The sequence below is a fragment of the Panthera leo genome, chromosome A3 (genome assembly GCF_018350215.1).
Source record: "Panthera leo isolate Ple1 chromosome A3, P.leo_Ple1_pat1.1, whole genome shotgun sequence".
NCBI classification, from domain to species: Eukaryota; Metazoa; Chordata; class Mammalia; order Carnivora; family Felidae; genus Panthera; species Panthera leo.
Window position 1 is genome coordinate 21,677,261 of NC_056681.1, and position 25,259 is coordinate 21,702,519.

The 25,259-nt window shown below is 57.3% G+C and overlaps 1 protein-coding gene across 1 annotated transcript in view; it reads right to left on the minus strand.

Moving 5' to 3' along the window:
* The window catches only part of VSTM2L (V-set and transmembrane domain containing 2 like), a 37,936-nt gene extending 13,665 nt beyond the window's left edge, over positions 1-24,271 (minus strand). Inside the window, exon 1 of the mRNA XM_042931002.1 lies at positions 23,997-24,271. Within this exon, the coding sequence (XP_042786936.1) occupies positions 23,997-24,117 (121 nt within the window). The 5' untranslated portion in view covers positions 24,118-24,271. The remainder of the gene's footprint in view (positions 1-23,996) is intronic.
* Between the last annotated feature and the right edge of the window lie 988 nt (positions 24,272-25,259).

Consider the following 25,259-nt stretch of genomic DNA (forward strand, 5'->3'; position numbering starts at 1 on the left):
TCTATCCTTGGTCTCTCTGCCCAACTGGCTCCTCAAGCCACTCAAAGCTCAAACTTGGTCCCTTCAGAGCGGCCTTCCTTGACCACCCGGGGTAGGATCCCACCTCACCCCAACCTCCTGCCCACGCGGTCACAGTCACATATGTGTCCACGGCAGGCACTGCGTGCCGAGCTCCTGGAGAACAGCGATGTGGAGCCCCCACCGGTTACGCCGCTCCCAGCACCTGGCGGGCGCTCTGCGCGTCCTGAATGGGTTGGCCATTTTCCATCCTCTGACGGCCCCCAGGGTGCGGTGGGAGCCGCACCTGCCTCCTGTGCCTCCCAAGGCCCAGCTCCCCGTGAAAATCCCAGGGCAGGCAGCTCTCCCGACCCAGCAGGAGCCCTGCCCCCCCGCCACCCCCACCACGCCGCGAGGTAAACGAGAAAACAAATGCCCATTTAATGTGGCCCGTGCCCCTCCCCACCATATGTTCTGTCTCTCCTCTCTCCAAACGAATATTGTCCTGAGATGTAATTAGAATTCTTTCCTCTTCTCAGGAGAGATCATCTCGCCCTGGAAAGACGCCTGGCAACAAGCAGGTCACCCGGGGAATGTGTGTCCGTCAGTCCTCCCACCTGGTGCCCACCTGGCTGCTGCAGCCTGCCGGGTACTCCCCTCCCCGGAGGCGATGTGCCACCACCCAGTGGTCCCTCCTGTATGTCCCCTTCCCCGTGCAGCTTGGGGCAGGAGGAAGAGGGCGCCCTGGGCTGGGAGGTGGGGGTCCTGCTCAGGGTCACGTGCCTCCTGCCCCTCCCCAAGATGCCAAGGGCTTTGGGAGCATCAGGACTGACGAACACCTCCGCCAGGAAGCCCCTGCCTTGTCTGCCCTCCACGCAGGGTGTCCATGTGGAGCTTGACTCCAGGACCTGGGCTCAGATAAAGTCTTCAAGGTCCCTGATCCCCAAGGTCAAAGGTTTGTGAGATGCTTCCTGGAGGTTTCCCACATTCTGTGAAGTTTGGGAGGGACTGGCTGCTGTTCTATAAACCAAGCCTGTTTAATAAGAACGAGTGTTCGGGGAGGTGCCTGGGTGGCTCACTCAGTTAAGCATCTGACTCTTGATTTTGTCTCAGGTCTTGAGCTCACGGTTCGTGGGTTCGAGCCCCGCGGGAGGCTCTGCGCTGTCAGCTCAGAGCCTGGAGCCCCACTTCAGATTCTGTGTCTCCCTCTCTTTCTCTGCCCCTCCCCTGCTTGTGCTCTCTCAAAAATAAATAAACATTAAAAAAAATTTTTTTAAATAAACTTAAAAAATATATATATTAAAAAAAAAAAAGAATGAGTATTTGAATTACTGTGCACGTGCCCAGTGAGTTGTGAGGTGTCTTCATGTGCACTGGGACTGTCCTTATTCCCACTGGACAGGAGACAAAACCAGGCTCGGCCCCTGTGGCCACCCCATCCTCCCCGACAATTATTTTCAACTTGTCAGCCACGGTTATCTTGGCAAAACACAAACCAATCCCGGTTCGTTCTTTCCTCAAAACTTTTCCACGGTGTCTCCTCACTGAGGGCAAGAGCCGCAGCCTTTACCGTGAAAGACCAGGCCTTCCGTGTTTGGGCCCGTCCCCTCGGGTGCCAGCTTCTGCTTGGCCCCTGCTCATTCCGTTCCCGGCACAATGGCCTCCTTGCTGTTCTCTGAACATTCCAGTTGAGATCCTACCTCAGGACCTTTGCATTTGGTATTCCCTCTGCCTGTAGACTCCCACAGAGCTCCCAAGCTCCTCTGCTCCAGGACTCTGCTCTCCTCAACCCTGACCACCTCATTTAAATTGCGTCTCCCGCCCCAACCTGGTGCTTCAAATCATTCCTCCTTCCAACACATGATCGGTGCCTTCTGACAGACTTTCCGCAGTGAAGAAAATGTGCTATAGCTGAGCTAACCCAGAAACCACCAGCACTTGAAATGTGGCTAGTGCGAATGAGGAACTGAATTTTACATTTTATTTCATTTTAACTCATTTAAATTTAAACGTAAATAGCCACTTGTAGGTAATGGCTACTGTATTGGACAGCCCAGCTAATACATTTATTTTATGTTTATTGTCTGCTTCCCCTGGAGGTGAGCACCGTGCCTGTCTCGTCCACGGATATATCCCCAGCTTCTAGAACAGTGCCTGGCACATAGTAGGTGCTCAATAAATACTTTTTAAAAAATGCTTATTTAGGGGCGCCTGGGTGGCTCAGTCGGTTAAGCGGCCGACTTCGGCTCAGGTCATGATCTCGCGGTCCGTGAGTTCGAGCCCCGCGTCGGGCTCTGTGCTGACAGCTCAGAGCCTGGAGCCTGCTTCAGATTCTGTGTCTCCCTCTCTCTGACCCTCCCCAGTTCATGCTTTGTCTCTCTCTGTCTCAAAAATAAATAAACGTTAAAAAAAATTAAAAATGCTTATTTATTTTTTGGATGGGGGGAGGGGCAGAGAGAGAGAGACACACACACACACACACAGAATCCAAGGCAGGCTCCAGGCTCTGAGCTGTCCGCACAGAGCCTGATGTAGGGCTCGAACCCATGAACCACGAGATCATGACCTGAGCTGAAGTCGGATGCCTAACTGACTGAGCCACTCAGGTGCCCCTCAGTAAATACTTTTTTTTTTTTTTAAATATTTATTTATTTTAGAAAGAGAGAGAGAGAGAGCATGAGCAGGGGAGGGGCAGAGAGAGAGGGAAACACAGAATTCAAAGCAGGCTCCAGGCTCTGAGCTGTCAGCACAGAGCCCGACGTGGGGCTTGAACTCACGAGCCGTGAGATCATGACCTGAGCCGAAGTCAGACGCTTGACTGAGCCACCCAGGTGCCCCAGTAAATACTTCTTGAGTGAATGCAAGACTGGGTAATGGCGGAGCAGGGTCCAGAGCCAAGCGGTCCCCATCCTGAGAATCCTGGGCCAGGCCCAGCCCTCCTCACCTCCCCTGATGACAACCTGCCAGCTCAAGCAGGACTGAAGGGGGCCATCGTGGCCCTGAGCCGTGAGGAGGGGCTGAGAGGTAACCTCAGGGAGCCCCTGGCCCCTTGTCCTGGGACAGCTGGAGTTTGCCTTGACCCACACGCAGTATTCTTTGCAAGCTGGGAAGGAGGAGGGGTGGATCCAAAGCAGCCAGCAGTGGGACCCGGCTGGCTAAGAGACAGTGAGAGGACACAGATGTGACCTCCTGCAGGTGCCACTGCTGAGCCACAGGAAGCAAACGTACTGGCCCCTTTCCCTCCTGCACGTGGGGAAAGGGGGTCCACAGCTGCTAGGATCACAGACTGGGAAGGGCAGAGCCAGCCTCGAACCCTGGCCTGTGGGACTCCGCCACCACGCTTCTCCTCCGCCTAGACGTGCGTGAGCGCAGGAAGCATGTCTGGCCGACGGAGGAGAGATGGTTCGTGGGGGTCTCATTGGCAGGAAGGGCAGAGATGGGCTCTCCTTGGGCGGGGACTCCATGGGGGGGGCAGACCTCCATCCACGCTCGCTCAGCCTCCCCTGCCCACAGGCCCCGCCCACCCCCCAGACTGACTGAAAGCCCAATCCCAGCCCACCAGCTCTTTGTACTGATCCAGGAAGCAAGGCTCAGAGAGAGTGGTGTCTGGCCTGGGGTTACACAGCAGCCAGGGGACAGGAAGGTCAGGCCCTGAGTCCTTGACCAGGCCCCCTCACCCCCAAACAGTCTTGGGGGAAGACCCCGCCGCGCGGCCACCAGTCCCCTCCCCCATCCCAGTAATGGTCCTCTAGAGGGCGCTGTCCAGCAGAAACAGCGCATGCCCTGGTGCTGAGACAGGTACAGAATTTTTAATTTTCTAGGAGCCACATTTGAAAAGTTAAAAAAAAAAAATTTTTTTTTGAACAGATGAAATTAATTTTAATCATGTATTTTATTTAACCCAAGATAGCAAAAAAGTTATTTCAACATGTCATAGAAATTATTAATCTTTTACATTCATTCTTGTGCTAAGTCTTGGGCAAGCCAGCATGTACTTTACACGATTACAATACATCTCAATTTAGACGAGCCACATTCCCGGTGCTCAGCTGTCACGTGTGTGGGATGTCCTGGCGGGTGGCCACACAGTGGAGCCTGGATTGGAACCCAGGCCTGATTTCCAAGGCCATGTTCTTCCCAGAGTATGGAAATTCTCTTTGGTTGCAGAGGTCTTTCTTAAAAAGTAACAGTCTAGGGGCACCTGGGTGGCTCAGTCCATTAAGCATCTGACTCTTGATTTCCGCTCAGGTCATGATCTCACGACTCATGAGGCAGAGCCCCACGTTGAGCTTTAAACTGACAGTGCGGAGCCTGCTTGGGATTCTCTCTCTCCCTCTCTCTCTGTCCCTCCCCTGCTTGCTCTCTCTCTCTCAAAAAAAAAAATAATTAAACTTAAAAAAAAAAGTAGTCTAAAATGGGTTCTGCGGGACAGGCTGGGGAGGCATTTCAGCCAGCCTGAGGCAATCAGGGGAATCTTCCCAGAGGAGGTGTTATGCTCCCTACCCACCCCCCACCCCCCACATCCACAGGTGGGGCAGGTGGTCCTGAGCCAGGAGTGGGGATGGGCTTTGGGTGGAAGGATGGATAGAAATCTGGCTCCCAGAACTCATAGAACCAGGTGAGTCATCTGTGGGTGCAGCCACCACCTCCTCCCCCATAGTGACTCTGGTCCCAGGGTCTCTCCGACCCCTCAGTCCCTTCCAGGACCTGCCTTCAGGTTTGGCTCCAACCTCAGTGGTGAAGGGGGCAATGTGTCTGCAAGACAAGTGGGGAAACCAAGGTTCTGAGCATTTGAGGGCATAATCTGAGTCTCCCTGGTCACGGGCAGCAACACGAAGGTCTGTCCCCGGACCTGCCCCAAGGAGCCCCTGAAGGAGAAGCAACGTGCAGGTGGGTGCCCGGAATGCAGAACTGGAACCAGGGATGGAGAACTGAGCCTGTTTCTGCCAACAGACTGGCTGTGGGACCTGGGGAACATCTCTCCCCTTCTCCGAGCCTCGGTTTGCTCCTTTGTGCCATGGGGGGTCAGTCCTGGGGTCTGAGAACCCCACCAGCTCAATCTGAGGGAGAAGGTGCCCTGGGCATTGGGAAGGGGAGGGGTCACTTCCACTTGGGGGAGGAGGCACGTGGCAGCCAGGCCGGAAGATGGGTGGATCCTGACAAGCAGAGGCCGGGGGCAGGTGGGGGGGGGTTGGGGGGGGTGGGGGGCGGGGCGGGGAAAGGAATGGTGTGGGCCAAGGCAAGGAAGAGAGAAAGAAATCCAGGGAGCTTTGTTGGTTTTTTAAAAAGAATCCATATGATTTTTAAGCATCTACTCATGCCTAGCACTAGGCAGGCACTATCTCTAATACTCTCTCTGCTCACCCCCATTTGACAGATGAGGAAAGTGAGGCTCAAAAAGGGGCCAGGACTTGCCCACGGTTCACACACAGCTGGGTGTTGAACCTGGGTCTGACCAGCAGTTGTGACTAAGACCCAGGGGCCCACCCGCCCCCATCAGGGTTTGGTTTGAACGAATCAGGAAAAGTTCAGCCACCAGGTTCCCTACTTCTGTATCCCACTTGGACACTTCCAGAGACGGGGAGCCCAGCTCCTCATACCCCCACTGTGGGTGGGCAGCTCTAATTGGCATAAGGTTCTTGCTTCCTAACCTGACTCCGTGAGAGAGGATACCGCGTGACGACAATGCGGTAACAATGTCTAAGACATAGGGCACTTGCGTTGGGCCAGGCACGGTTCCATACTCATCTCGGACATTTGCTCATGCTCCTGCCATGCTGCCATGGGGGAGTGTGATGCTTGTCATCCCCATCGTGCAGGTGGGGAAGCTGAGGCCCGGAGAGGTCAAGGACTTGCCCAAGGGCACAGAGAAAGCGTGAACATTAGAACCCAGTTCTAGAGCACTCGAGGGCGGAGCCCGTAACTTCTCGGCCTTTCTCCTGCAGCCCCTCTTCCTAGTCCTCTCCCCCACCTCCTTCCCTCCAGGCACCCAGACCCCCTCTCGCCAGTTAGCACGCCTGCTGAGTTCGGGACAGAAAATCCATTTCTCCTCTCTGACTTCCTCCTGTCCTGAGCCCTCCCTCCCTGCTCAGGTAACTCCTCATGGCCAGTCCCCGGGGAGGCTGGAATAATTATAGATTTTTGAGAGGCTGCAGTGGTGTTCTCCTGCCCCAGGGCCTGAGCAGGGCTGGGCTTGCTGGGCAGACAATTACAACGGGTGTCCACAAATTAGGATTCTGCAGGAGAAGGAGAAAGGGGCTTGATTGAATGCAACCTCTTCTTCCTTTCTGCTTTTAATTGGGGGAGCAATACAGTCATTAACCCTCAGCCCGCTTATCAGGGCATCGTCTGCAGGAAACAGCTCTGTGGCCCTGGCCCGGATCAGTGCATTTGGTTTCTGGTAAAGGCAGAGGATCACTGGAAGATCTTGTCTGCCCTTCAAGGCCAGGGCCTGACCTCCTTCCTAACCTTCCAGGCCCTGGTTCAACACGTCTAGGGCTTGGCCTGCAGGCCTGGGTTTGAATCCTGTTCCTTCTACTACCCAGCTGTGTGACCGGGATAAACCCCTTTACCTCTCTGAACCTCGGTTCTCTTTTTTAATTAAAAAAAATTTTTTTTAACATTTATTTATTATTGAGAAACAGAGAGAGACAGAGCATGAGCAGGGGAGGGGCCAAGAGAGAGGGAGACGCAGAATCTGAAACAGGCTCCAGGCTCTGAGCTGTCAGCACAGAGCCCGACGCAGGGCTCGAACTCACGAACCAAACCGTGAGATCATGACCTGAGCCGAAGTCGACGCTCAACCGGCTGAGCCGCCCAGGCGCCCCTGAACCTCAGTTCGTTATATGAAACGAGCAGAGAATGAGAGCGCAGAGGGGAGGACAACACAAGGCAACATGTGCCTCGTGTTTGTCACATGGTAGGTGCTCCACAAACATCACTCCCTTCTCTCACATTCTAGCTCAAAATTCTGTCACCTCTGGAAAGATTTAACAGACACTGTATTTCACTCATATCTGGGCCCCCGTGCAACCTCCCATCCATCAGTCCTGTACCTGCTCCTTCCTCAGTTTGCTCCTCACGGCCCCCTACCAGCGACACACAGGCAGGCCTCAGGGGACGTGTTCACCAAAGGCAGCCTCAGCCCACTCCCCACTTCCCTCCATCTCTGAGGCCAGATCCCCCATTCCAGACCCTCTGGCCCCAAATCTCCTCTCTCCTTCTGCACAGCCCTCCTTGCCCTTTTAATCTGCAGATCGCTGGTTTGAGGCTGCCTCCTCCAGGAAGCCTACAGGGACTGGACCCCAGGCCACCCATCAGTCTCTGCCAGAATGAGAGTCCCTTGAGGACCAGTAAAAGGATCAGCTCCTTGTCAGGGGAGCCAAGGCAGAAATGGAGCTGGAGGGAGGCAAGGAGGGCAGAGCGGAGAGAACCACGGTGGCCCCGAGGGTCCCCGCTCAGCCCATCTCTTGCTACGTCCTGCTGTGTCAGGGCCTGCTCAAAATCCTCCAGTGATGAATGGGTACACAAAATGTCGTCTCTCCATACAACGGAATATTATTCAGCCTTAGAGAGAAGGAAATTCTGACACGGGCTCCAACATGGATGACCCTTGAGGACATGATTTCGCTGAGCGAAATAAGCCAGGAGCCAAAGAACGAACACTGCATGATTCCACTTATATGAGGCACCTAGAGCGGTCAAACTAGAGACAGAAAGCAGAGGGGAGGCTGCCTGGGGCTGGGGGAGAGGAGAATGGGGGGGGGGGGGAGGCGGTGCTTAGCGTTTAACGGGAGCAGAGTTTCAGCTGGAGAAGATGAGAACGTTCTGGAGATGGATGGCGGGGATTGCTGCCCAAAAATCGGGACGTATTTGTCGCCCCTGAACCGTACACGTAAAAAAATGGCTAAAATGGTAAATCCGATGTTGTATAAATTTTATCACAGTTTTTTTTTTTAAAGTCCTCCCGTGGCTTCTGGCCTGCCGCAGCGGTTTTCACACAACGAGGATTTCCCTGGACTTGTGCCCAGAATGCTCCCCACCCCCACGCACGGGACCCCCTCACCTCGTTCAAACCTGTGCTTCCGTGTCACCTCCTGCGTCTTCCCCGCCCTGTCTGTCCCCTTTTCGCGACTTCGCGCTTTCTCCTTACCATTACACTAACATGCCGTCTCTTCCGCGTCTCATCCGCTGCCCCTCTCCCAACCTGAGTGTAAGCCCTTCAAAGGCTGGAGACTGGAGCCTGTTTTGTTTACCGTGGGATCCTGGCAGCCGCAATGATACCAGACACACGGTAGGTGTTCAGTGAACGCTGGCTGCTGTCGCACAAGACATATACGGTGGCTGTGCCAGAAGGCGGAGAAAGGATCCCATCCTCCTGGCTCAGGGCCGCCCGGGAGCTCCAGGAAACCCTCACACTCAGGGTGCCCAATGGGACACTCAGGGTCGGAGGCAGCTTCTCGGGCTGGGCATCCGAAGTCCGCAGCAGTGGCTCTGTTGAACCCCGGCCGTGGCCCCTCCCGCCTCTCCCTGTCACTTCCATGTGTCCCCCCTGGGCTGGAATCCCAGCTCACAGGTGGCCCTGTGCCTGGAGATGCCCTCCCTGCCCAGGCTGGAGCGGAAGTCCTCTTCGGGGCCCCTGATGGTCTCTGAGTCCTGTCATTGCCCCCACCGCGGCATGTCATGTGACAGATACTAAGGTGTCTGTGTCTCCCCCAGCCTGGGAGCTCCCCCAGCCCAGGGCCCCTGCACTGCCCAGCATGGAGGAGGTGCTGTTAAGCATGTACTGAAAGGGCGAGTGAATGAACGAATGAATGAAGGTCGAAAGGTCAGACAGAAACCCAGAGGACTTAAGTTTGAAACTGTAAGGAAAAAAACAAAACAAAGGAGACAGACATCTTTTGTTTATTGAGCACTTACTATGTGCCAGAATGGAGTTTCGGGGGGGACCGTGCCCACAAGAGCAGGGATAGGGACAGACAAGTGGACAATGTGGACACAGCAACCTGGGAGGTCCTAGCTGGGCCCCAGTAGGCCGGGCCCCTCCCCACCCTCTCTCCTTCTGGCCCTATGACCACCGGCCGCCCCAGCCCGGCTTGGCCCACGCGGGTCCTGCCAAACTGACAGGCAGGCTGGAGGCTCCCTGAGAGGGCCCATAAAGTTGGGATAGGAAGTGCGACCGAGAATGAGACGGGACAATAAATCAAGGCCGGCAAGGCCAGAAAGGGCTGTGGCTGCTTCGCGGGGGGCCCTCTGCACCCTTGCGGCCCGGGGACCAGCACCACAAGCCTGGGATCATGTTTCCGACTGGAGGCCCACAACCCACCAGAAAGCTGATGTGTCTGACCCCGCATAATCCCTCGGAGCGGCCCTGCCGGTCAGGGATCATCGGCTCTTTCCTGCAGGTGGGAAAACTGAGGCTCACAGAGGTTTCCAGAAGCTCAGGGACTTTGAGGAGCTGGGATTCAGACTCAGGCCTTAGGAGCCAAGTCCAAACTCTCCCCCTGCTCTCTGCTGGTGCTGGTATGACAGTGATGAAGATAGGAAGTCGGGGTGTCCACGTGAGGGCCCCTGGAACTCCCCCCACCACTTACCTCCCTCCATACCTGAGTCTTTTCCAGCAACTTAAGAAACAAAGCTCAGAGAACCTGGGGGCCATCAGGCACCCCTCTAGGTGCCGCCTGTACACAGAAGCCTACTTCATCCTCCCAAGGACTTGATGAGCTGATACTATTTACTGTCAGCCCCATTTCACAGAGGGAGGTATGAAGACTCAGAGAGGGAGTGTCAGTGCCTGAGGTCACACAGCATGAGGGAACAAAGCCAGACTTCAGTCCCAAGGCTGCCTGCAGAATTTGCCAACCAGAACCTGAGTCGTCCGTCACTCAGCTCCTTTCCCCTTCTGTCCTAAAAAGTGTGACTCCTTGGGGGTAGTTTCCAGACAGCCTGCTCTGTGCCCAGCTCAGCTGGTGGCCAGGACTGCAAGGGGTGTGGCACGGGGTCAGGAAGGCCCATGGCCACCTTAACTCCCAGCTGGGAGGCCGAACAGGGGAAAGGCTGCGGAGGGAGTGTTTAACGGAGCCCCAGCTCATCTGTGAATCTCACCTTGCTCCCAAAACCAGGAGATGTGACATGTCCATAAGAGGAAAACCCAGATAAACTGGATGGAAAAGCCCCCAGGGTCTGAGAGGGCTGGCTGCGTAGAAGGAGCCCAGCAGGCAACACCCAGTCTTCTCCTCCCTGGGGGTGGGTGCAGAGCGTCTGCTCAGGGATGGGCTCAAGGGAGGAACTCGAGGGTTCTCTGGCAGGCTGAGGGATCCGGGTCGTTTCATCTTGGAGTGGGCAAGCTCTCCCCTTCTCAAGAAGCGGAAGAAGGCATTTTGTACAAAAGCTTAGTGAACCGCAGCGTGCCTGGCGGGAAGATGGCGACCCGGGCATGCGGTGAGCTCAAGTCCTCCCGGCAAACGGGATGAAAGAGATCAACCTTCATAGACCCCTACGTGTGCCGGGCTTCCCAAGACGCGGCCCACAGTCCACAGGAAGGGCAGACACACAGACAGGTGACTACTGTGTGGACAACAGCTGGGACTGAGCCTGCATCGCCATGTACCGTTGTTCAGGGTGTGCACCATTCACATAGCCGTGAATCGTGGGCCCTCCCCGCCCCAGCCCAGAGATACGCAGAGCACAACTGTATGCAGAAACTTGGGATGCAGGTAACGGTGTGAGGGAAGATAAAGGCAGGCCCACGTCTGCCTGGACTCAGGGGTGGCTTCTAGGTGGTGGGGCACACTTGGACTTGAAGGCTGGTTGGAGTTGGCACAGTTAGGAGGAGCTCCGAACAGGAAAGGGCACACCCGAGGGAGAGTCTCACGAGTCTGACCTCTTGGGGACTACCTTCACCATTTCTGCAGGATCCCTGACGCACCTGCACCATTATTTACTTAATATTTATTTTCAAAGCATCTTTCCCTTTTTACTTAAATAAATTCAGCTTAAAAGGAGACTTTTATTACCGCCATAAACGGAAAATCAGCATCACTTGCCATAAATAGAAGGTAACTGTAAAAATAAACACTATGAGACCCAAACAGCATCTGTAAATTCCAGCCAGGGAAGGCAGCGGCTTGCTGAAGGCTCCGGGCCTCAGTCTCCATTTTCTTGCATTAACAGGGGAGACCGGCGAGGGTCACGCATTAAATTCAGAGCAGCACCAAGCAGAGACTCTTCTCGATCAGAAGGGCTCGGGACGCAGGGCCTGCTGAGGGCCGGACACAGCGGGCAGCCACCCCCACCACTGTCACGGGCCCTGGCGTCCTCGGCCACTGACCTCCCGCCTTTCATCCCTCGGCCCCACCTCCAGGCCCCGGCTTGCAGAGGCCCACGGACCTGGAGCCTCTCTGCCACTCGCCTGTCACAACCCTACCGAGCCCGCCAGTCCGGCTGACGGGGCAGCTTCCTAGGTGATTCAGCACCAGGTGCCCTGCGTCTTGCACGCGGTGAGGACTAACACCCGCTTCGGGCCCGAGGAGGCCCGAGTGCCCGCTTGCAGAGTGAGCGAACAAAGAAATGAACGGTGGGCGCCCTCACGGTCCCTGCTGCTGCAACCGGCGAAGCCACCTCCCGAGGCATTGATTGCCCTCCCCCCAAATGGGGAAAGAACATTATTTTTGTATGAAAGCAAACATGAATATATTATGGATCAGAATACAGAACCCATGAATTTTGAATGAAATAGACCATCAAAGAAATGGTGCCCTGGTGGGGAGCTGTTTACTCCGCCGCGTGGGGCTGATCCCTTAGTCAAGGGGCCTCTGTCCGATCCAGTCAGAGGCCTCCTTTGTCTCTGCAGCCTTAGGCCTTGCCCCGCGCAGGGGATTGTTGACCTGTTGGCAAAAGCGGGGAGCGGACCAGGAGGAAGCAGAGGGACTGGGGAGGGGGCAGGGACGCCCAGGATTTACGAGTAAGGATAACAGCTGCACCCCTGGCCTGACTCACCATGTGGCTCTAAGTTACCCCACTGGCCTGAGTGCTTGTTCCCACATGTGTCATTTTTTTTTTTTTAAGTTTATTTATTTATTTATTTTTAAATTTTTTTTTTTAACGTTTTATTTATTTTTGAGACAGAGAGAGACAGAGCATGAACGGGGGAGGGGCAGAGAGAGAGGGAGACACAGAATCGGAAGCAGGCTCCAGGCTCTGAGCCATCAGCCCAGAGCCGGACGCGGGGCTCGAACTCACGGACCGCGAGATCGTGACCTGAGCTGAAGTCGGACGCTTAAACCGACTGAGCCACCCAGGCGCCCCTCACTTGTGTCACTTCTTCAAGGCTTATTTCGAGGACTGATGCAGGTGACATGTCCGTGTGGGGGACACAGTAGGGCCTCAATGCCCGCTGTTCCCTGGTGGCAGCCACTCAACTGCTGAGTTTTATATACACACAAGGCCATTCGCTCAGGTGGGGTCCCTGCCCAGCCCCGCTGATGGGGAAGGAGGGCTGCCCTAAATAAAAGTGCAAACAGCTACCATTTTGAGCCCCTACTATGCGCGAAGTGCCTGGTGATGCTGGGCCTCGGTTTGCTCATCTGTAAAATGGGGGTGATAACACCTATGTCGTAAGGCTGTTGTCAGTGGACGATCTGGCAGAGTATGGGCTCCAGGGGCGTTTCCTTTGTGCTTAGTTTGTCATTGGAGCAAAATTCAGGTCACAGAATTAACCACTTTAAAATGAACAAGTCGGTGGTACTGAGCGCATTCACGGCGTTGGACAACCGCCCCCTGCATCTAGTCCGCAGACGTTTTCATCCCCCTGAAGGGAAACCCCGCACCCAGGAGGCAGTCACCAGCCGTCCCCGTGACCCCTGGCGGTCACCGCTCTATGTTCTGTCCTGGACTCCCCTATTCTGGATGTTTCATACCAATGCAATAACACCACATACGGTCTTTGGGGACCGGCTTTTTTTCACTCAGCATAATGTTTTCGAGGTTCCTCTACATTGTAGCATGTATCAGATTTCATTCCTTTTTATAGAGACGCTTCTTTAATAACGTAAAATGTCTCACCGAATTCCCAAGACAACCCGGGAAGTGGCCACCGTCACTCTCCTCTTCTTATGGGTGAAGAAACTGAGGCACGGACAGAGGGAGGACTTGCCCCCCCCCTCCCCCGCCAGGCAGCCGTGACCCAGCTGGGCGGGCAGTGCCGGTGCCCGCGGCGGGGGGCAGGGTGCCTCCCAAGGCCAGCGGCACGGATTGAGGGAGACAGCAGTAGAATTACAAATCTAGGGAGATTTAAGGAGAGTGAAAATATTCTGGCACTTGCAGGATTGTGGGAGTTGAGCAGGTTTCCCCAGCGGAATTCCCGCCTCCTCTTCCCACACATCTGGGCCCCGGGGAGTGAAAGGGTTTGGGAGGGAGGGAGGCAAGCGGGGGGATGTGCGGGGAGCCAGCGACAGGACAGGAACCAGAATGCGGGGGCAGGGACACGAGACGGCAAACAGACATCCTGACGTTTGTGCAGATGCCATTTCCTCCCACCCCCCTCGCCTGGACATCCTGCAAGGCCAGTGGGGTGAGCCCATTGCACAGATGGCTCCTCAGGCTCGCAGAGCTTGAGGGGGGTCAGGACTTGACCTAAGAGTCTGCCTAAGAGTCTGACCCCAAAGCCCGGGCGTGTGCCATCCGTGCTGCCTGCCAGGGGCAGAGAGGGGGTGAATGGAGGAAGCAGAGGGAGGCCGCACCAGCCACAGGGATGAGCGGCTGCCCCCGAGCCCAGAAAGGAGCGCCCCTCAAGTCCAGTGAGAGGGAGAAAGACAAGTGAGAGATGGGTGGGGGCAGGGAGCGTGAAGAACAGAGAAGGGGAGAGGGCACTTGAACGCCAGGTGCAGCGACCGACAGCAGGGGAGAAACTGAGGCAGACTCTGGCGGCCACGCCGCCTCCCCAGGAGGTGTGGTCCAACGCGGCCCCCCTTGGGACCTAGTGCTTGCCCCTGCCCCTCCCGCCCCTGCCCAACTGTGTTTGGGAAATCTAGCAGAGCAGCAGAAACCGTGCGAGCTCTGGAGTCAGGCTGACCCAGATGTGAACCCCAACTCTGCTTCCTTGTGGTGGGCAAAGCCCTGAGCTTCAGTCTCCTCATCTGTAAAATGGGTATCATGGGCACTCAAGAGGATCACACATCCCCGTAAATATCCGGCACCTAGTGGGCTCCATGGAGCTTTATCAGGTTGGTGATGATCGGGCCGCTATTCACGCCGCCTCTCACAGGGTGGCCTTGTTCCGGCTCCTCTTGCCCCAAGACTCCCACCTCCCTTTTCCTCCCCTAGAAGACTAGACTGGCCTGGCCTTCTGAAACGCAAGGACTGTTCTAGAACCAGAGAATCCCTAGCTGACGGGGTTCTGCCCCACCCCAGGGCTTTTGCACTGAGTGTTTTTCCTCTGCCCGGGAGGAGATTCAACAGAAAGCAGCAGAGCCAGGATGGGGCTCAGGACTCCCAGCGCCTAACTGGAGTTCAGGGACGACTGCTGGGGTTTGGCGGACATGAGGAGACCAGCCGGTGAGGCTCAGGGCCCCCTGCCCCAGAGGCCTTCCGTCAGCTGTCAGCCAGCCTGTCCGCCCCCTCCCTCTCGTCTGCCTGCCAGGAGACCATTAGTGCAGGGTTGTTTGGAGCGTTATTTTCACTACCATGCACTCCGGCCGCCGGGCCTCCATTAGGGACCCTTTCCTGGGCCCAATGACAGGCGGCAAACGGCTCCCCAGTGAGCCGGCCATAATTGCTGCCGCCTCTGAGGCCGGAAATAATTTTTTTAAAACCTCACAAAGCAAAACAGACACGCTGCCGTCTGCTCTCACCTTCCCTGCCCTCAGCCAGGAACCAAACCTGACGGTTGGGAGAAGAGGGGCTTCGGTCAAGACCCCCAGCCCCAAGTTGGCCAATGAGGCTCAGAGAGCTTGAGTAGGGGGCCGGGACTTGAGCCCAAGAGCATCTGACCCCCAAAGCCCGGGCATATACCATCCCCTACAACCTCATCACGCCAGGCTGGGGGGGAAAGTTGGGGCTCTGCTCCCTTGCCTTGAACTAGGTGTGGGCCCCCAGCCCACCCACCTCTTAAGCCCGTTTCCTCTTCTGCAAGATGGCGTGTGGACGGGTGCCTGGGGTGCCCGCTAGGATGACCACGGTGAGGCTCTGGCAGGTCACGCGCCCCTGTGAGGAGGTACACGAAGCACGGTGGAGGGAGCCGGAGGGTGGCGGGGGCGGGGGGGGAGCCTGCCAGGCAGATGAAATCACTGGGGGGAAGGTGCTGAGGAGCCTGGGGTGCTCAAGTATTAGAAAGGAAGCCAGTATGCACGCACACACACACACACACACGCGCACGCGTGCACACCCAGTTCCCATCTCCCACGGAGCCCACGTTTCTGTCGCCCCCTGGACGCCGCGGCCCCGGCATCCTATGAGCCTGTGAGTTCGGGCCTAGTCCAGAAAACAGCCTCTCCCCCTCCAGCCTCCAAGTCCTGTTTGAGCCCCCACTTCAGGCACATGGTGGGTCCTACCCCGACGCCAGACCCCCACCCTCCCCACTCGAAAACCTCCAGCTGGTGGGGGTCAACACCAAGCCCCGCAGCCTGCTTTGCCCAGTACACGTGCACAACTCTCCCACTGAAGCCCCTGCCAGACCCAGGCCGTCAGGGGAGGCTCCCCTGGCCTCTGGAATCCCCTCAACCCAGCCCTCAGCCCTGGATTCAAGGAGCCCACCTCCCCCAGGAAGTCTTCCTGACTGCCCCAGGACATGGGGACCACTCTGGTGGGAAACCTTCAGAGACACCCCCCCCCCCCCCCCGCCCCTCCGGATGGCTCGCCCGCCTGAGCCATTTCCAGGGCTCTCGTCTCTGGCTGGCTGTCCTCCGTTACCTCTCCCCCGTGCCCACCCCCTGGAGACACTCACCCAGAACTTGCTGGGGAAAGTGACAAGCTTGTTCCAGAGCCCCCCCCCCCAACCCCCTCCCCCCAGGTCACATGGGAGAGCTGCGGGGGAGGAGGAGGACCCACTCCCGGCTCTGCTGAGGGCTTGCCCTGCATCCTGGGGCTGGCCCTGGCTCCTTTCTGGGCCTCAGTTTCCTCCCCAGTGAAATGAAGGCTGCTTCCCCTGGGACCACAGGTGAGCTTTGGGGGCCTCAACGAACCCACCGGAACTAACCAAAAATGGTGTGGCATTTTTCTAAGGAAGTGATCCATTTTTCATCAGATGCTCAAGAGGATTGTGACCTCCAAGAAAATTAGGAACCACTAGTCTAGACAAGCTCCAGTGTCCCTTGTAACATCACCATTTCATTTCATCCCCTTGTAACATCACCATTCATTCATTCGCTTCAGTCATTCAACTGACATTTCTCAGGTGCCCGCTCTGTGCGGGTATCATCATGCTACCCAGAATACATGCGTGTGTGATCCTAGATGTGACCCGGAGAGAGGAGTGTGTGCGTGTGGGCGCGTGTGCGTGCGTGCACGTGTGTGCATGTGGAGACAGACAGGGTGAGGTGGGGAGATGGGAAGAGGGAGGGTGATGGATGCAGCAGACACAGGGAAAGGGACAAAGAAAGATGGAGAGGGACTGAAGGACAGAGGGAGAGAGTCCAACCCGGAGAGAGAGATCCAGAGAGAGGGGCAGGCAGAGCGCTTGCCACAGATGGCCACTGCCAGCCCCCTAATTGATAGCTCTGAGCAAGGCCCCCCCCCGGCCCCAGCTCCGGCTCTAACCTTCCAGATGCTCCCAGAGCTCCTATGCCTCACGTCCCAAGGGCATCAGCTTGGAGGGGCCGGGGAGGCTGATTCAGAAGCCAAGGCTATGGCACAGAGGGCACAGCCTGGCCCCCCTAGGCTGGGACGCTGGAGGGACCACCCGGCTCCTTCCCGCCCAGCCACATCTCAACCGCACATGATCAAACACCCAAATGCACGCATTCCAGACGCACGCTCAGACAAAGCCACCAGCCCCCTCCCTGCGGAACAGCCAGGCAGGTCCACCCAGGGGTCCCACCACCCCCACTGACAGTGCTGGACTCGGATCCAGGAGCCAAGGCTCTCAGATCGAGCTTGTTCAGCCAGACCCTGGCCTTTCCGGCATTTTGGCATCCCGGAGAGAATCCGACGAAGCCAGGGTGCCGCTCCGGAACAAAGCAAGTGTCCACACGCCCACCGGGCTTGGCAGCCAGGAGCAGGACAGATGAGCAGGGAAGAACCCCAGCTCTGCAGCCCCATAAGCTGGGCTCAGGCCTGGCTTTGCCATTCAACAGCTGTGTGGCCTCAGGCAGGTCACATCACCCCCTACGCCTCCGTGTCCTAGTCCGTGACATGGGAGCACCCTCCCCATGGGGCGTGTGAGGCTTAAAGGAGGAGGTAAGGGAGACGATCGGCACAGAGGAAAAAACTGGATGAACGCTGCCTGGCGTCTTGGTTCCCAGACCCCCGAAGGCCACTGAGACGAAGCATCACGTGCTAGACGGAGTTCGCACCGCCGTGGACTCCAGCCTCACCTGCTGCCTGGAGGACAAAGCAGAGGGCCTGGAAGGACTCCAGAGGCTTAGAGCTTAGGTAAACTTGCCATCGTTGGGGGTGCCGAGGCCCAGAGAAGGGCAGGGACCTGCCAAGCTACCCAGCAAGGCCGAGTTAGCGGGAGGGTTGGCTAAAAGCTCAGGGTCTCCTTCTCCCACCCCCGAACTCTGGCACTTTAATGAAGTCACAAAGGAGCCACTGCCCGCACCTCTCAACACAGGAGCCAGCAAAGGCCCTCACCCCTGCCGCGTCCCCTGTGTGGGGCCCGGGCATCCTCAGCCCCGCCCACCTGGACCCATCTCTAACTCGCTGTGTGACAGATGGTCATTAACCACCCACTGTGTTCTGACTTCTCTGCTGACTTCACCAGTCTGTGCTCCTTTGGGAAATAAAGCAGGGATTCCCTCCAAAACGCCCCCAGCTAATAAATGGTTGGGTCCAGCTTGCATATCTTCTGTGACAGGGAGCTCACTATGGGGTCCCCTCACTGCCCCGGGAGGGAGTGCCTTTTCTGGGCTGAGCATCATCGCTGCTTCTCAACTCCTATCACAATTTATACTTCTATGTACGTTTTATAGGTTTAGTCGTCTGAGCTAGAACCTTATCTGTCTCCTTCACTGCTACGTCCCCAGTGGCTAAAGGAGCCTGGTGCATGGCAGGTGCTCGGCTGATGTCTGTTGAATGAATGAGGGACTAAGTGAATGGTCAAGCCTCCAGTACCCGGCAGCCGCCTCTGTCGGGCCAGAGGTTCCCAATGAGAGCCCCGAGTAGGAGGTGGCAGGAGGCAGCCCACGGGCCAACAACCCCCAAGTGCAGTCATTCCGACACACTGATCTGCCTGTGTACCACCCTCACTGGCCTGTCTGAATGGTTTCCCATAAACTAACCCACTGTTTTTTCATATGCCCGTTAGTCTCGTCCTAAGCGATCATATCCGTGAAATCACAGTTTTGATGTGCCGGTTTTATTTTTCCAATCCACATTAAAATAAATGCGAACGATTAAAATGTAAGAGGTTGTGTCCGGGTGCTGCCTAAAACCATCTCTCAGGTAGGACCCAATGGCTGCGGAGGGTCCTGGGGGTTCTTGAAGAGAGGTTTCAGCTGGGGGTGAGGGAGCCGAGTCCCAGAGACTCCTCTGCTGGCTTCCAGGACGGGGAGGGGGCCCCGTGGCGGGGAGGGGGACCTGAAGGAGCGATAGCCCCTCTGGCTCCCCGTCTCCGCCTCCCTTCCCCCAGCGGCAGGTGCCAGAGGGACCTCAGGGTCACCAGCTGGTGGAGGGGTGGATTTCTTCCCCCAGTGAGATCACCGGCCCTTTTTCTGATAGAAGAGTCTCACCTCACCAGGGCGGGGGAGAGGAGGAGACACCCTGGCGCCCCGTGACCCTCAGGGCTGCAGCCTCTCCTATGTACCCAAGGGGCGGGGCCTGGGTCCGTCCACGGCAAGGCGACATCAGCCTTGCCCAGCCCGGGATGTCCTTGCAGTGGTCTGTAAGGATGAGGAGGGGCTCCAGCTTTGTGATTTTTCTTCTAAAGACATGACGAAATTAAAATCAACTGAATGTTTCAAACTACATTAGCTTGGAATACACAAAAGTTTTGAGATTTCAGACCTTGGACGTCTCCAAAAACTCTTCGTCTCTGCGACTCAACAGCATTGTGAGCACGGGGTCTGGAGTCACACTCCGGGGTTCAAATCCAGGCTCCAGCACTTGCTGGGTGTGGGACCTCAGGCAAGGCTGTTAACCTCACTGGGCCTCAGTTTCCTCATAAATACACTGGGCCAGAGAAAAGGTCCCTTCTTCTTAGGGTGCTTGTGGGGATCAGATGAAACAATGCCATGGAAGGCCCTGGCATGACACTCGGTAAACATTTCCTTCTGCGTATTTCTCACTTTATTTGCACAGCGTTGGATCAGGCGACCCCAAAGCCAAACGGTAACCTCCCAGGCAGTTTGGGCAAATGCACCCTTGCCCACGGCTTTGTTCCTCCCCTCCGTCTCCGGTCCTGGTGGCTGACCACTCTCCCTCACCCCTGTCCCTGCCCACTTGTTTATCACAAGGAGACTTCCCCCAACACTTCTGCTGTCACCGTGTCACCGTGGAGATGAGCCGAATTCCTGTCCTGCTGGCCGCCCGCGGCTCCCGTTGCTTCGGGAAAAGGCCGCCGGAGCGGCTGATAGGCAAGGTGTCAAAACCAATTGGTGTGAAGGACTCGGGGAAAACCGCTTGTGAGGGCCGATTCCCCACAGGAGGCCGGGAACCCTCAGCCCAAGGCCGAGTGTTTACGGGCGTAATTGATAGAATAATCACCAAGACTCGAGACAATGCGAACACATTTTTAACATCATAACCTTCGGAAGACAGCACTCAATTTTCTCCGTCTCCCAGCCACCAAACTAGCCAGCTTATTGATGGGGAGATACCAACAGTTCAGTAAGGAATGAGATAATGCCAGAGTCGTTTTCCAGTGCACAGGCTGTTTGCCAAATGGCCCGGTGGCCCCCACCCCTCCCTCAGCACCCCGCTGCTCCCTCCTGGCAACAGAGAGAACCTCAGGACCGTGAATCACTCAATGGACAAAGCGCCGGGCCAAGCCAGGATCTGTGTCTGCATTGGGGTGTATTAATAATTGAAGGTGCTGGCCTAGGTGTGTGTGTGCGTGCGTGCGTGTGCGTGTGTGGCAGGGCGGGGTGGCAGAATGGATGTTTGCTTCAGTATCAGGCTTCCTGGGTCTCCTCTCAGGGTCCACATGCCTGGTCCAGCGTGGCCCTCTCCCTCTCTTGCAAAACCAAATCAACCCAGCAGCCCCTGGACAAGACAATATCCTGTCCCTACACGTGGGTGAATACTTTAGGCAGTGGCTCCCAAACTCCGGCTGCGCAGGAATCATCTGGGGAGCTTATTAAAATGCAGATTCCAGGGTCTCATCAACAATCGTTTTGGCCAATGGGTCTGGGGGACCCTGGGATCTGCATTTTAACAAACTCCCCGGTGATTCCAAGGCAGGAGGTCTCTGCAGGACCCCTGCCCTGCCCCAGACCTGGGACAAGGACTGGAGAAAGAGTCCAGCCCAGCTGTCTTTTTCTAACTTGCATGTGCCCTCAGCAAGACCCTACCCGTCACCTGTCTAAGCGGCTGGTTCCTCTTGCTGGAACCCACTGCTCTGCCAGTTCTCTGGGGAGCTGGAAGGCTCAGCTAAGGCCGTGCAGAAGGAAGAAGTCCTGTCACGTGACTGGCCGAGCCTGCCTCAAGGCCGTCCCGGAGGAGGCAGGCACAGCTCTTCCGCTCCCCATACAGGCTCAGTGACCTTGGGCGAGTCACTGGCCCTCTCTGAACCTCAGTATTCTCCTCTCTCCAACCCCAGCCTTGCATGAATAGTGTCAACCTTGGTGAGTGAACACTGGCAAGGTGTTTGGTAGCACCTACAGCACATAGTAGGCAGCTCATAAATGCTAGCTCCTCGCTCCCCCCCCCCCCCACCCCGCCACTTCTGCTGTGCTTATGGCAATGAGTTAACCCTTTCTGATAAGGAAAATTCAAAATAGTTGCCATTAACGGAATACCTACTAGGGACGAATACTGGCCACCACCCTCCCAGCCTCTCAGTCCCTTGTGCCTCCCTAAGAGGCATGCTCCATTCACTCCCCCATTCGATCCTCATGCCTTTAAAAGGCCCCCTGCGAAGTGGGCTGAGTGCAGGAAGCAGGGAGATGGGAAGCGAGACAGATGTCCTTGCGGACCCACCTGACCACGGGTTCTCCCTGTGACAAGTCCCGGGTGGTGGGGGGGGAAGGTGTCAGCCTGGCGGCTGGGCTGGGCTCGGACTGAGCTGGAGAGGGGAGCAACCGCCAAGTGGTTGGGGTCCGTGGGCTCCTCCGGAGGAGCCCCCCACTTCCAGCCTCCCATCCCCACCTCCAGGCACCGAGACCCCTCCCTAACCCGGCCACATTTCCTGAATCAGCCGAGGACATGCGGAGCCCAGGAATAATGAAACGATCAGGCTCCAATCTGCTAAACAGCAATTTCTGGGCTTTTTCAGCACACACAGCTTTTATCAAATTGGTATTCTCCTCCTGAACACAAATGGCTTATTAGACATGACCCACTTATTCGCCGCGTCTCACTATCATTAATAACAGTTTCTTTTTGTGATTAAGTGAGTGGCTCCAAACCCTTCCTGTGGTGGCGGGCACTTGGCCCGGCAGAGGGGCCGCCGTGGGGGCTCCTCGGCATCCACTACTTGGTGACTTTGAACCTGGCAATGTTGGGAGAAGGCAGTCTGGCCCCTGCAGAGCAGCCTGGCTTCCTTGTTTCTTGAGGGACAGAAGGAGCCCCACAGGGGGCTGACCCACTTGCCCAGAACTGCACAGGGGGGTCAGTGAGAGAAGCCAGGGCCCCCAGCAGTCAGTGCTGTGTCCTTTCTGTCTAGCCCCTCCTCTGGGCCTTAGCGGGACCTGTCCAGGGTTCAGAGGTGACATTCCAGCTCGCATGGCAGAGTTGTGCCCCTGAGCACGCCCGGCCAGGGGGCAGGAAGAGACTACCACACAAAGGGCAGACCCTCAGGACCTCAGGAATGACAGAGTAGCACCCAAATCCTTGAGGTCTGATGCTCCAGGGACAGGATGACCATAAACCTCAGAGCCCCAGTCCTCGTATCTCTCGGGACTGCAAATGCAGGAAAACCCTTCCTTGGAAAACCTCCTAGTATAAGTTCTAACTGTGCCAAGGAACTGAGCATCGCGAGGAGGGGAGCGGAAGGAGGGATTCCCAGTTTCCTTTAAATGGGAGGGGATCTGACGGGGAGATGAATGTCCTGGAAAAAGCTCTGTCTTTGCCCGACAGACCCTGTGGCCAGTCCCAGCTCAACCGCTCACTCACTGTGTGACCTTGGGCAAGTCCCTTCACCTCTCTGAGCCTTGGTTTCCCCATCTGTAAACTGAGGATCGACATACGCCTTCCCCTATTTACCAGTGCTCCGGCCAGGTCAGTAGAAATTCGTTGGAGGACGTGAAGGGTGCGCAGATGATACACAGAGCAGTTCTATCAAACGTGGTAAGGCAGAAGGTGCAGGGAATCATGGTTCCCCAAAAGCGGAGACCCTGAGAAGGGCTTTGGAAGCGCCCGTGCCCCTCGGAACAATCCCACTCGTGCATCAGGCCCCAGCAAAGCCTCCTCTGATTACCCACTCCCCCCGCCTCACTCCTTCCTTCGGAATAAATCACACAGTTCTCTGCTCTTTGTGCAGACCTCCCCACCGGCCCTGGGCATACAGTGCCCAGCACTGGTGCTGCAGCCGCCCCCACTGGACTGGGAAGGGATGGATGGAAGAAGCGTCTCCATTTTCATTTATGCTCCGGTCCCCATTCCGGAGCCTGGCTCACAGGGGCAGGGGAACCCCTCCCCAGCTACCAGCCTCAGATGTTACAACTCCACTGCCAACTTGGGCTCCTTTGGGGCTAAAAGGAGCTTCCCAGACTCAGGCAACCAGTGTGGGGTTGCTTGCTTGCTCCCCAGCTCCCGCGGTGGCTGAGTTGATTTCCCACCTTTCAATCCTCAGGGCCGAGGCTGAGGATGGGGGGGGGGGGTACCCTACAGAAGGATGGCGGGGGGCTTTCCACCCACCCCCAGAGACAAGACAGAAGCACCTAGCATCCTTCTTCCCCGTCCACGCCTGTGGCCAGAAGCAGCAATCCCAACTATTCCAGTGTGTTTGAGGGGCTCCCAGCAAGCCTCCGACCCCGACCCTGCAGGGGCAGCCGCAGCTCGGGTCTACCAGTTCTCAAGACGCGGGGTCTTCTGTCCCCAGGACCTTTCCCAGTGATCTAAGGGGCAGATGAGGAGTAAGAGGGGATGAGGGCAGCTACAGGGTTAAACCTACAAAAGGGAAAGGCAGATGGGCAGAGAGGAGTGGGCGAGCAAAGTGTGTTCACAAGTGTGTGTGTGTGTGTGTGTGTGTGTGTCTGCAGGCAGAAGGGCAGGCAAGAGTTGTGCAGAGTGTGTGCGCCTGGGTGCCAGCTGGCAGGGTGTGAGTCCCCCAACCGTGGTGCCGGTGTGTGTGTGCAGCGGGCATAAGTGTGAGTGGTTATGAGTGAGGAGGGGGATCCGAGCAGGCGGCTGGAGATGCGTGAGGGCGGGAGTTGTGAGTGTGGGAACAGTGAGTGTGCCCCTGGCTGTGAATACGTGTGGTCCTGGAGGTGTGTGTATCGGCGCGAGCGTGCTGGGGAGGAGGGGGCTCTCGGCTACAGCGGGATCGATCCGGGTTGCACGCGGGGTGCCCCTTCCTCTGCAGGGGCGGCCGGGGTGCCAGGGCGGGTCCGAGGACCCGGCAGGGGGCGCCACGGGACTCCCGCCGGGGCCGACGCGGGTTCCAGCCCGGGGACGGCCAAGTTGGAGCGGCGCAGCCCGGGGTGGGGTTTGGTGGGGAAGTCCGCGGGGGCGGCGACCGAACTCACCGTGGCCGGAGACGTGGTTATCCCAGGGCGCGTGGCCGGCGGGCCGCGTGGCGCCTCCGAGTTGCAGGAAAAGTGCCAGGTAGTGGAGGGCGCCCAGCGCCGCGGCGAGCGGGGCCCCCATGGTGCGCGCTCGGGCCGGGGCGCCGCCGCCTCACATCGGGGCTCAGGAGACCGCAGACCCCGCGCCCGCCGTTCCCTGCCGGATGCGGCCTGGCTGCCCAGCTCCGGCCGCTGCCTCTCGCTCGCCGAAGCTGGCCGGGCCCCGGCCCCAGCCCTCGCCCGGCTCCGGTCCAGCCCCGGGTGCGGGTAGCGAGCGCACGCCCAGCCGGCCGCCTCCGACTGCGGGACTCTTCCCTTCCGCGGAAGGCCACTCCGCTCGGCGCCGGCGCCGCCGCACCCCCTCCCTCCCACTCCCTCCCGCCCGCCCAGAGGAGGCGGCGGCGGAGGGATCTGCCGCTTGATTTATCATCAAAGTTTTGCCCAGGCTGGGATTTTTAAAGCGGTACCCGCAACGTCCCCCCACCCGAGAGTGCAAACGGGCGGCGGGATGGGGTGGAGGCAACCACCCAAGGGACCCAGTTCCCGCAAAGCATAACACAACTGGCGTCAAAACCTGAAATACTATCCAGCGGGATGAGGAGAAAAACCCATCCACCTGCCGCCAGACTCAGCGCGCTCCGAGGGACTCCCAACTTTGCTAGCAGGGCGGTGCCAGGGTCAGGGGGTCGGTGGCGGTGGGGGTGGAGGTGAGGGTGAGGTAGGGCAGGAATCTGGGCTGAGGCCCAGGGGACCTCGTGATAGCCCTGCCGCAGCTTTTTAGCTCCCTGCGTGATCATGTCCGGATGTCTACCCCTGTCTGAGCCTCAAAGGTTTCATCTGAGAAATGGGAATAGTAGCTACCTCCAGGGGTCGTGGTGAGGATTCATGAAAAATCGTGAACGTAAAAGCTCTTAGCATAATGCCGTCCTCATGGTAGGATCTGAATAGTTATTACTATTGTTACTCTCTGTGTCTCAGTTTTCCTGCCTGCCTAATGGGAGTGATGCGAGCCAGTTGCTGGAGCTCCTAGCTCCAAGATGCTGGGCCCTACGCGGTGGATTGGATCGCCCCCTTCTGGACTGTAAGTCTCCCTTCCTCGGACCGATGGGCCTAGATGGAATGTTGGAGGGGCGGGCAGGTAACAAAGCCACTCCCATTCCCAAGACCAGGAATCCAAGGAGATCCTCCGGGTCCGTCCCTGACGGGTATACTGGGGCTGTTGGG